This window comes from Salvia splendens, chromosome 14 (genome assembly GCF_004379255.2).
Source record: "Salvia splendens isolate huo1 chromosome 14, SspV2, whole genome shotgun sequence".
Lineage (NCBI taxonomy): Eukaryota > Viridiplantae > Streptophyta > Magnoliopsida > Lamiales > Lamiaceae > Salvia > Salvia splendens.
Window position 1 is genome coordinate 30,574,644 of NC_056045.1, and position 12,657 is coordinate 30,587,300.

At 32.9% G+C, this 12,657-nt stretch overlaps 1 protein-coding gene across 1 annotated transcript; it reads right to left on the bottom strand.

The window, feature by feature from the left end:
• Positions 1-908: 908 nt before the first annotated feature.
• On the bottom strand, positions 909-10,982 carry LOC121765781 (homeobox-leucine zipper protein HOX9-like). The gene is made up of 18 exons (XM_042162008.1): positions 9,396-10,982; positions 8,518-8,677; positions 7,976-8,064; positions 7,800-7,890; positions 7,622-7,720; positions 7,259-7,372; positions 7,080-7,163; positions 6,721-6,873; positions 6,553-6,627; positions 5,570-5,676; positions 4,870-5,032; positions 3,806-3,988; positions 3,578-3,658; positions 2,873-2,995; positions 2,261-2,559; positions 1,879-1,984; positions 1,500-1,649; positions 909-1,264 (listed from the first exon to the last, which is right to left on the bottom strand). The coding sequence occupies exons 1-18, from the start codon at positions 9,632-9,634 to the stop codon at positions 1,109-1,111; spliced, it is 2,472 nt and encodes an 823-aa protein (XP_042017942.1). The 5' UTR covers positions 9,635-10,982; the 3' UTR covers positions 909-1,108.
• Positions 10,983-12,657: the final 1,675 nt, after the last annotated feature.

The window sequence follows — 12,657 nt, forward strand, 5'->3', positions numbered from 1 at the left end:
TTATTTATTTCTCGAAATATCAATAAATAATTATAGGGATGAGCTAAAAGCCTAATATTATTAATAATAGTAGTAATATACTAGTAATAATAATAATAATAATAATAATCATTATAGTTTATGGATAGAATTTTTTACAATTTATTTACAAACTATTATGATAAAATTTTTACAAACCTTTTTATAATTTTAGTTTATGGATAGAATTTTTTACAAATTACAATAACCTAATAATAATAGTAATGATTGTAAAAATAGAAAAGTCAAAAAAGCCGTATGATAAGGGAGTGTTAATTTTTTGAGCCGGTTATTTTTAATGTATGTATATCTCCTCTCTATTATTGATAATTAATGATGTATATCTCCTCTCTATTATTGATAATTAATGATTTATCCATACTAAAAGTTGGGCTGCTACTTTTTAAGGTTATAAAATTATTTCGGCTAAATGAATTAAGTAATCATATCTAGTTGCGGCGCCGGCAAAGTTCCTTCAAATATTCATACTACTACTAGATTGAAGTTTATGCCATAATAACAAGTTAATTACACACATTACATGTATCAAATCTTTGCTCAATTTTACATATATTAAGTTGACCAAAGAGGGATAAAAATTCAAGGAGTCATATACTTTTAAATAAATTTGTGAAAGGCTGTCTCTTTGAGTAAGATGTATCAAGATCCGAATCTAAACATATTTTTGAATAGTATTTATGATTTCATTGGTATTTGAAATCACAAATAAGCTCAGTCAATATGAATTTTGATCCAAATCTTGACCCTCCTCAAAATGAGATAGTTTTGCACGAAAAGCTTCACACACACACATTTCAGCAAAGATTAAAACATTCCAAAAAAAAAAAGAACAAAATTAAAATCATAAAGAAAATATGCGCCAAGAAAGATAGAACAAAAACCAAAGTAATATGGAAACCAATTTGGCAGAATATAACATAGATCAAATTCTATAGTCATTGATGCATTCATGCATGAAATGATTTATGATGTTTTAGGTTCGACTGCAGTTCAATTCAGAAAATAGAAATATAAGTCTCCACCAATTCAGGTGGAAATTATTAGTAAAACTTCGGCAACAACACAGCGCTCAAGAGATATCAGGGAAGCACCAATCCATGAAAGCTAATCCGAGGCCATTAACCGAACCATCTGCAGCCAGCACTTGCCACACCACAGCTTTTCCGTACAAAACGACCCGGCTCATCATCGACATAGTGTTTCCAGGCGGAAGTATCACATAACCCTGAAATTTATCGAGTGTCACGAGTCAAAAACTATGCATCTCAAACTCAAACTGTAAGAGCGATTTCTATGACCAAACTTGCCCAGAAATAACACAACATTTACTGCAGCGTTTTAAAATCATGTGAATAAATTTGGGTTAATGTTTAGATTATTTCCGGTAATTAACCATTTTGATTAATGAGCAAAGGTTTTGTAATCAAAACATAGGGTGCCAGTTTTTTTCTGGATTGTACCTGGTGTTGTATGGTTGGGAGGACGGAATACAGGAATAAATTATTCGAGCTACCAAGAACTCTATCCAGTGAGAGCGCCTGCAGATTGTTCGGTGTGGTCTCTATCATGGTGAACCCAGCTGGATTGGTGTAGATGCAGACTGGGACCGACTGCAAGAACATAGGAGCAGTTTGTCAATGTATAGCAAAATGAGATGCATATTGAACCTGCCAGTTCTCCAATTCGAAAAGTAAGAGAATTTGATAGGCGAGATCATAAAAAATCATGATCGCATGAAGAACTATAGTACAGACAATCTGAACTGAACTTCGAGATATACAAACTATGCCATGTCAGTATGATTCTTTCCATGGTAAAAAAATTCCAGCGTAAACGTACCCCCAGTGAGAAGCAGAGGATGGCATACGGGTGATTATGCATCTGTTCTAGCAGTGAATCAGTAGAATGGGGGTTTAGGCCAAGCATATCCACACCTAAACTCAATCTGTTGGAAGCAAAAAAGAAGCAAACAGTTATTCCAGCATATTATTAAATGCCAAAAACTATGAAAATGCAGCATAACCATGAGCGAAATCCTCAAACATGGTAGAATTGTCAGAACTAGAAAATAATGCAGTTTGGTCAGACAGAAAATTAATTTGTATGCTGATGATTATGCCCAGGATGTCAAATAGAGCATAATACTTGTTTAATTGTATAGATTTGGGTTTTATAAATCACAATTTCGGATTTCTCCGACAGAAGCATTTCATAAACTTGCCTGTAACTTTGGCAAATCAAGTTGGCGAGGTTGACAGTGAAATCCAGTTCTGAAGAGACATTGAACTCCATGGCCGGATTTGCTGCGATAGAGTTTGTTTCAGGAGTTGCTCCTAGCAGCATTGCTTCCAGAGAGATTTCCTTTACAGAGGAGACTACATGTCGAACATAGCCTCGCGCCATGGCCTCAACATCTCCCACAAGATGAGATTGAAATGGAAACTGGAAGGCTATGATGACCATTGTGAGCGGGTTGTCAATACCCTCATTCGATGCCAGATTGGAGTGTGAACTTGTGCCCTACAGAGTGGTTGGTAGGAAAATAGAATTATTAAATATATAAATTACAGTCAAACCAATGTAATTGACACCAAAAGAAAACAAACAATATAAGCATCAACAGGACAACAGATCTAGAATTTTGAAATCCACCCATCTTTTACATTCCTCTACCAAGAACGCAATAAACTTATAGACATTTTTAGAAAGATAATAATATGTCTTGTACATGAATAAGACTGTACGAAGAAATCAAGCAAGATAGCAAACCAAAGAAAAATGAAAAAGCAAGAAAAAGAGGGAACAGAAGTTACAGAACTGTATTTGAGCCTACCATGGAGTATATTCGTAATCCAGAAGCTAATAGAACAGATTCATTAGGTATATTCCTGTCGATTGGGGCGAAGATCAATTCTGAGCAAGTCCCAAAATCATTATCTTCCATTCCGTTGCTAATCTGCACAAATAGCCAGAAATAGTTATACTCACTTACCAATCATTTCAACTACAAATCCATTTCAGGTTTAGGCACTAAATTCAGAAAGAGGAATAGCTTGTTTGTTTAGTACTTACTAAGCTACAGATCAAATATGGATTTTAGAATTTGATTATAATTTTCTGATATAGATATGGACTACTACAGTCGTCAAATATAATCTCTAGTTCAAGGTTGTGATTCACCTCCTGCCTTGAAGGGCAATCATTTTGTTTGATGACATCAAGCATGTCAGCCAAAATTCAGAACCTATATAATAAGTATGTTCACAACTTTTTCTCTGTACTTTAAAGTAAGAGGTATTGGAAAAAGAAAACGTCAAAACAATTATCAGAACTCTCTGTGACAAATTGTGGAAATTATTTTCACATTTAACAGGACCTATAACTAATGATAATCCTAAAATGAAAGCTCAAAAGTGATGCATATATGCACTTAAATATAGAATAGAAAGACAAAATTCACCACCAATGAACAAAGTTGGATTTGCTTCGGGGAACACAATGTTAAGAATAGTCAATAACAAGAAGATTATGAACTAACCTGTAAATGATACAAATCCCCTGAAGAAGTATTGTGCTGCTGACGATCCAAAATGTTATCAAATCTTACAATTTCCAGTATCTGGCATAGGAGTACAAGGAAAATAGACAGATTGAAACATTATAGACTACTCAGTAAATAGCAGTATCATTCCAATTCACCATTTCCTAAAAATATCAGTTATTAGAATATACTAAGTAGTAAAAGCATCATAAAATTCAAGCAAACCTCATCCTCATGGTTGGTGTGGCCAAGCAAAACTGTAGTTTCAGATAAATTATGAGTACCCAGTCCAGGAAGGGCAAAGGAGGCAGCTTTGGAAAATGCTACAGAGTGGCTAGTGAAGTTGAAATTCATCCAACTAGATCGGCGCTCTTTCAGAAGCCTCAGCATGCTTGCAGGAAAAACATTCTGAAACAAAATAAGCTTATAGTTGTTCCCACAAAATGATCGATAAAGATTCATGAATACGATTTTATCAGCTAGAATATCTCATACATCATATAATTTTTAAGTACAAAAGAATTATGTTGAAGCTTATTGACTAAATCGAGGATCTACAACAATCACAAATTATGTTTTACGGTCCTTCTTGTTTTAAGGTACTTTCTGTCAAATGATTAACTAAAAGTGCATTTAGTATCACACATTCAATACTATAGAAAAACTAATACGAGACAACAGGAATATAACAATATGGGAGTATTTTCATACATGTATAAATATATCTAAATTTATTCCCATATCTACTCTTACAAATGATGATTGTGTACTTTCGCTATGTAAATTTTTGGCATCAATTATCATCCATCACATTAAGGTGTAATAAACATGTAACTGAATGTGATCACTTTAGCCATGTAATTTGCTTCTCTGTATATGGTCTAGTATTTTCTGTATTAAATCTCTAATAAAGTGTACAAAAGCACAAATGTTCTGATTCATTTCATCATCTTGCTCTGCTTGCCGTAAATTATTAACATATTGCTTATGAATGACCTTTTCTATCATAGCTCTCATAAGGATAAATAGGTCAAATAGTCGAACGTTACTTTTGATGGAATTTTGTATATATAATAATATTGATTTTACCAGATTAAAATTTCATGTCATCATCATTAATCAAAAGAAAAAAAATTTCACAGGAGACTTATCAAATAGTCATTAGAAAATAGCAAGTTAAAATGGTCAGATCATAATCCAAATAGGCTGAGTGTGTTCTAGTCATATATTCACAAACAAAAATATTGGAATGTAGAATGTTAAATTACCCATTTATGGGAAAAACTCACCTGAAGTAGCAGAGAGGATTTCACGCAAAGTATGCTATCAAAATTCCCAGAGTCTCCAAAAGTCTTCTTTCGCTTAACGGACATAATGAGATCATCCGAGACATCAGGATTCATTATTGACCACCCATCTTCGGAAAAGCAATTGACAGCCTCATTGAAACCCCTAAATTTTACAAGAACAAATATTAAGCAATATCATACAAATTGTGATATCCACCACCTAAATGCTTCTCCAAAATATGGAGAAAAATCCCCAAGTACTGGCATTCTAAAATGAGGCCAAAAAAGAAAATACTCACTCTGTGATGAGAGGTTGTACCCGCCAAAAATAAAAAGATAAAAGTAGCTATGCTTACATCCTCTTTTTATAACTTATGTTGTGTTTTAATCAGTAACTGCACGGTTATATGGTATAGCAATATAGAATAACATTAGATGAGGTTTATGAAATTAAATCTGCTTCAGGATGAAGAGTCTGAACCCAAAATGAGTTTGATATGACTTTATTTGTCAAAATATAATTACTTTGTGATACTGTCATACTGACTTAAATCTCTAGCATCTTTACAGAAGCCCCATGCCTCATACATTATCCTTGTTTAACATAAAACACTGCATGGTACAGGATCCCTTTTCTTGTGTTGTGTGTGACATATAAATTAGAATAATAATTTAACATGCATAGATTCAAGAGTCCTACCTACTAAGTCTGTGGCTAAAAGACCTCCGAAAAGTGGGCTCCTCATAGGGATCAAGTGTCTGTGTGCCATTATTCTCATTGACCACATTTTCAATATGGGTGAGTACCTTCATGAGAAAAGGAAGAAAGAAATTAAACTCAATTAACTTGCAATTATATTAGCAATGATATTGAGATACTATGTGTGGTTCAACATAATATTTGATGATTACAAAGGGATACTACCTCGAAAAAAATGCAAACCAAGAAAAAAAAATTGCCTTTAAAGAGACATCTTCTTGTTAATGTACAAATAAAGTTATATAGTACTCGTATAAGGTATGAAGGAAAATGTTAATGAATAGAAAGTTTCACGAAACAGCTAGTAACAATAAAAATGCATTTATTATTTTATTTTCTTCAGTTCCAACAAGTGAAGCATCATTTTCTTCATTTAACTCCCTTTGTCAAAAACTCAATTGCAACATAATAAAGAACTGCATGAACTTAAAACTTATAGGTTATGGGTAAAAACCCAAAAGTATTTCCATAAAATACACTTGTAAAAATACAATATATGGATGGGCTTTTAGTTTGTGCTAAGTAAGAATATATGGTACACAATTAGCCACAAGACATTTATGTTTAGGCCTAACAGACTAAACTGTTCAAAATCTTTTGCAAATTCTGTATTTTAGCCAAGTTTCTAAAAATTGTTGATCCAGTTATACCTTTCTCAATAAAGTAAAAACTGTGGCAATCTTTAAATTCATCAAGCAATATCTCTTTTTTCGTTAGATGGCTAATAAGAATATTTTATAAAATCTTTAAATCTAATACTAATAGCAAAAATTTCTATTTTCTGAGCAAAAGGAGAAGATGAAATTAAATAATTGGCCACAATTTCACTTAAATCGTGGCTACATTGATTTTTCATTATTTTAAATACAACAGTAATTCAATATAATATACCAGAACACTTTTGTATTAAACAGTTAACTTACAGAAATAATCGTCTTCTTTGCCACAATTTCAGATGACTCATAAAGAGGTCGGACTACCTCTGGAACAGATGAAGCCTGTAAGGAATTTCTACCTTCAATATATCCTTCACTGAAGCTAGTAACCAATGTGTAATTTCGCAGCAAGTTACATGAAGAAATGAATAATACCTCTAAATCCAAGTGCTCAACAAGATATATGGTTGATCCCCCTTCACTAGGGCGAATCATACAGCCACTAGCCAGCAACTTCCCTCTCACAAATTCTAGTGCAGCTGGTGAGCTTGGGGCAGCATCAGAAGTAGAAACGGATTTCTCACATATCTTATAAGAAAACATAAGAAGAATTAAGAACATGACAAGAGAAAGTATATATCCAGCACGACAGAGACAGTTAATGTATCCATTACATGTGATATGCATACCATGGTACACCTTATTTTGGTGTCAACTGTTGATATAAATGCTAATTTGTGAGTCACTTTATTGATGCACACATAATACTATTGCTTACAAAGAATCAATCTTACCACAAAGCAGCCATCGTCCAACAGAGAAGTGTATCTTATTGTCCAGAAGTCTCGAGCAAAGGCCACCATAGTGGGTGCATAATACTAAACACAAAGGTCAATGTTTTGGTAAAAATACTAGTTTAAGATAAGATTTTGCTATATTATCCTCCATGCTAGTGAATATTTACTTTGCTTACCTGTGTATGAATCAGTTCAATGGTTCCCCCATTGTTTACCGAACGCCGAGCATGGACATTCATACTACGGCAATGTCGAGACCAGGAGGTACGGTCTTTGTAGATTTCAATTATCTGCATATAGAGCAAATGAATCAAAGAAAATTACAAACTAAAATTGAAATTCTCTTAATGGGATCGATGTCGGGTCATGCCAAATTAGTAATATAGAAAAACATCTCTGGGTTAAAAATACAGCTTTTGAGCATCCCTCTTGTTCCTCGTTTGCAGTAACTTAATTGAGAGTAAATAATGAGGAATAAATACAAAGAAGCTAATCTAAAATAAATCTACCAAGTGCTACTTGCTATAACATGGCTTAACCTTGAAAGGCTCAAGTGGTACTGTAACATATGCACGTGCTGCCACTCCAATGCAAGAGGATGAGATGTAGACAATGCCGGCTGAAACAGGACCTTGTAGCTGAAACACAAACTTTAATGGATCAAAAGCACATGGATATGATTTAAAAATAACTCAATAAGAGACTGAGAGCCAAAACCTTTTGCCATGGAACAGGGACCCAATTAATAGCAGTTCCAATAGCTTTAGAGAGGAACTCTGTCCTAGTTTCCTCAGCCAGTGAGACAAGGCTATAAGATCATAGAATTAAAAGTGCAATCAGCATTAAAATGATGACAATTTAGATCTAAAAATTCTACTGGCGCTTGATAATACCCTTTCTCATCAACAATGACAGGCACCTCCTGGGGATTACTAGTTTCAGGCCGATGGCGAATATGGTAGGTGGTAATGATAGAAGTTAGCTGCAAAGTTATTTTTATATAAGCAGCTGATAGTTTTCCAAATACTTTACATACAAAATAAAATTCTCAAATCAAGTAAGACAATCACATATGCATCCTATTATGCTCACAAATTAGCTTCCACTTCATAGAACTGTATAATGCAAGATAGTAACAGGTAATACTTCATAGCTAACATGATTTATTTTGCAAGTCAAATGGAGATGTATCAGAATAGATTTCATTAAGATCATTTCCTAATTTAGAAGGATTTGGTACTGATACTTTAATAAGTACCAGATCATGTATAAACTTTAGAAAGGACAACTTTCAATGTAAAAACTGATTACATAAGTATATGCAGAATACTGTATCAGGAAGATTACTAATTTGTTATGAGTGGTCATGTACTTAAATTTTGGGCCAACAAATGCTGACTTTAAAGATGTTTTGAGCAAGTAAAAAATAACATACGTTGAAGACTTGGTGCCGCAATTCCCCATTCTCACTTATTGTTATGATCAGCTTTTGATTCAAACCATCATTCTCTTCCTTTAACATCTTATTTGCTTCATGCAGCCGCCTGTTTTCTGCTGCAACATCACCATTTTCTTTCTTCTGCTTTTCACGACATCTGAAAAGAGAAAACAAGAAAAAAGAGGTATTATAACCTGTGTCAAGTTTGTTCTCGACAGTAACTGGACAGAATACCATTTAGTCCTTTAAGGAAACTAAGTGGCCAATGGCCCTCCTGTAATCAGTCTCTATCTATTAACACTTATAAACCAAATAGAAAAACATTCTTGAACTTATTTCAAAATAAATTTCAACAATTGAACTAAAGATAAGTTTCGGATTTTGTAACATTGCTTTTCTAGAGTTGACGGCAAGTTATAAATGCAGGTGGCTATGTAACCTGAACTGGACTAGCATCCTAGAAATGTTTATGGCTTCAGTAAGTTTGATGAAGTTATCTTTTACAGTCAAACTGGGAGGTTTTTTGGTTTTATAATATTTCGAGGTATGTGATTTCTGATATATACTCAGAATAATATACAAATGGCCAGGTAGATTAAAATGAACCACTGAATATATTGATGACTAATAAAGGTAGTCAACAATGATATAAATGTATTATGAAAAATTTAACGCTGATTGGACAGCATTTAAGCATCTCATCTGAATCGGCATAACCAACTGACTACTGCTCTAAAATCATCAAACGTATCAAAGGCATAGATGAATCACAACCACATAAGAATCATGAATGGGATGGCTAAAGGGGGAATATCAGTAATTTGTTTACCCAAGGAAAGATGACAATGAGACGATAAAAGAAAGAAAAAGTTCACCTGCGGTTTTGGAACCAGACTTTAAGTTGCTTGTGGTCTATGCCCCTCAGAGCAGGTTGGTCACGCATCATCTGTTGCCGCTGGAAATGGTTTGGGTTTGAGCACACAGCATAAGCTTTCTCAAGAACCGCAATCTGATCTTCTGAGTATCGAGCATACTTTCCTCCCTCTTCACGCCTTTTCCTCACACTCTTGCCTTTTTGGATACTCTCATCAACTATCACTTCTGTTCTAGCCATTTTTGCTACCAAAACACTATAACTCTAAAACTATAATGCAGCACATAAATATATCTCCGAAACCAGGTTTTTGAATGAAAAACTATGATTTGTCAGATCCAGCTATAATCCTGTTAAAAGTACGTAACAACAAGTAATAAAAAGTATGACGCCCGGTTTCAAAAGATGCGATAAACCGTTGTAGTAGTAGGTGCTTTATAGCCAAAAGGCCCAAATTCCGTGTTCACTAGCGAAATATTTGAACTATTCCAAACAACCTATACTACTTTTAATAATCCAATTCAAAAATGCATTGCATTATGAGAAAGGGTCCTTGAACCCCCTAATCTCCATAAGGCATCTGTAAGACTAGTCGCTAATCTTTTCAGTCCGTAAAAAACTCATTTAAAACCATTAAATTTGCTGTGCTGAATGTGAAAATTTTCCCAATCTTCAACAATATTACAAAAATTCAAATTTGTTACAATTCTCTTTTCGTATAGCACCTCTTACAAATAAAACTACATAAATATTCACCATTACTATTTACAAAATAAAATTTTATAAATATTCACCATTCCCATTCACATTATTAGCATACTGAATTCTACATTGGTAATCAACAGATGAACCATTTCACATTGAAGCCACCAAAACAGTGATTCCACCGTCAAACTAATTATTACAAGAAGGTAGTTTACTATACACAAACTTACATACACACACATTAAGCACGCATATAAGCACAATTAGCGTGAATTTGCAATTATTAGATACGGACATAGAAATTTCTCTAGCCACAATCCAAATTAGGAAGATAAATAAACACACGGAATATCCCTATCTAGAAGCTATAATTACACAGCATGATTTTCACGCATTTACAGTGTGTGCATCGACATCCGCATAGTGAAGGGTAATCCTGTACGAGCAACTCTAGCTAACCAACACAAGAATTAAATTTATAGAAATCACCATACTATAACAACATATGCTCATAATTCAACTCCTTCAGTCAAATAAATATACAATCCCACATATTCTGCAATAATATACTTAAATGCATCAGTAATTTCAGAATTTGCATACACAAGGATATAATTCATTACAAACAGAAAAGCATAAGGTAATGAGCTCATAATATATATACAAAATCATATGTTTATCAAATTCAATATGTACACTTATCTATACGAAAATACAGATGCTTCACCCTGACACATGATTTACAGCTGTGGAGGACAATTCGATTCACCGCCATTAGAAAATCATGCTCCATATGAATTACTCTACAAATTAAAACGAAGCAAAGCCCTAATTCAATTTTATTTCTGAGTATCGTGAAATGAAATCATTGGGCAGATTTTCAATTTGGCCCCTTTTTATTTGAGGGATGTGGTGGAAAACTGGGAAAGGGAAAATAATGTTTTCTGAAATTTTCCGAATTATAGGGGTCGCTTCGTAATTTCTACAAATTTTGGGTAATATATATGAATTCTATTATACTGAAAGACAAAATATTTGAAATAAATCAAAATAAAAGTTATCTACTCATATAGCACTACGACAAGTAAAAAAAAAGAAAGAAAGAGCAATTGCATTTCATTATCAGCGTAAATTGGTGAATTTTAGTTATCACTAATGTTTTCGATTTTAAATTAAAAGTTTTTGCATCTATTTCATCTAATAGTAGTGAGTATTTATAATTGTGAATTAATTTTTTTGTTATAGTTAGAATTTCAAATATTATTAGTTGCAAATTAATAATTTTCTTTATTATTCACAATTAAATTTATTTATTTTGTGAAATGGTGGTTTTCTATTATTTACAAACCACCCGATAATTTTGATTTTGGTAGATTGTAAAATAGGGCTAGTTTGGAACGAAAGAGAGTATTCGGTAGTGTCATTGGAGAATTATATACTATATATAGATTTAAAATTAATTTCTTTCACGTTTTACAATGGCGATAAATGATGACCAGTGGCGAATCTAAAATAGAATTTTTAGACGAATAAAACATTAAATGCAACATTCCAGTATTATTATCAGTGGTACCCAATTTTTTTTCATTTTTACTACTATTATTATATATATAATTTTATTAGTAATGTATTTTATAAAAAATTTTAAAAGATAGCTATGAATATTGAAGGAAGAATCATCTAAGGAAATAAATCAGAATATAAGCTTGCTTCAGTCCTAGAGATGGCTTCTCTTCTTTTGACAAAGAATGCGTACTCAAACTTGTAACTTTTTATCCTTTCAATTTTTCAAGCATTGTTTTGAGGTCTCTTGATTGTCAACTTGATATATTCATGGAGGATATGAGAAGAGATAATGACTTTCCGAAATTGCAAGATCTTAGTTCTCTTTCAATGAAATTTGTTGAAACAAAGAGGGATGTGGCTTACCTTTGTCTTTTTGCTTATCAAGTTGATTTTTATTATTCCGGTTGCTACTGCAAGTGTAGAGGGTATTTTCTGGAATGACGTTTGTAAGAATAAGTTGCGAAATAGACTTGGTGATCAACTTGATGATTGTTTGGTGACTTTCATTGAGAAAGAAATGTTTCTACATGTCTCTGATGATGATAGAGCCCATCGCTTTGAGGAAATGAAGACTCGTAGAAAAATAAATTAGATGTTATGTATAGTTTTTGGTTTATTTTATTTTAAAGTACACGGTTTCAAAATTGAATAATATTTCAAATATTATTTTACCGCTATTTTCTACTATTTTTTTAGTATTATGTAATTATTTATCATATGATTCGTAACCCCAGATAACAAATACTGGATCCGCCACTGATTATTATTGAAAATAAAAGTGAAAATTAGTATGGCATATCAAAATCACTGTTTTACGGTATAGCTGACTTAAGATATTTTATACTTTAATTATAGTTGGCCAAAATCATCTTGAAACTCGATGGTTAATTAAGATATTTTCAGCTTCAGTTTAATATCTTCCCGAGTCCCTCCTCCCTTTATCTTATTAGAAATGAAACTCCCTCTATCCTATTATTTCTTTTTTTTATTGT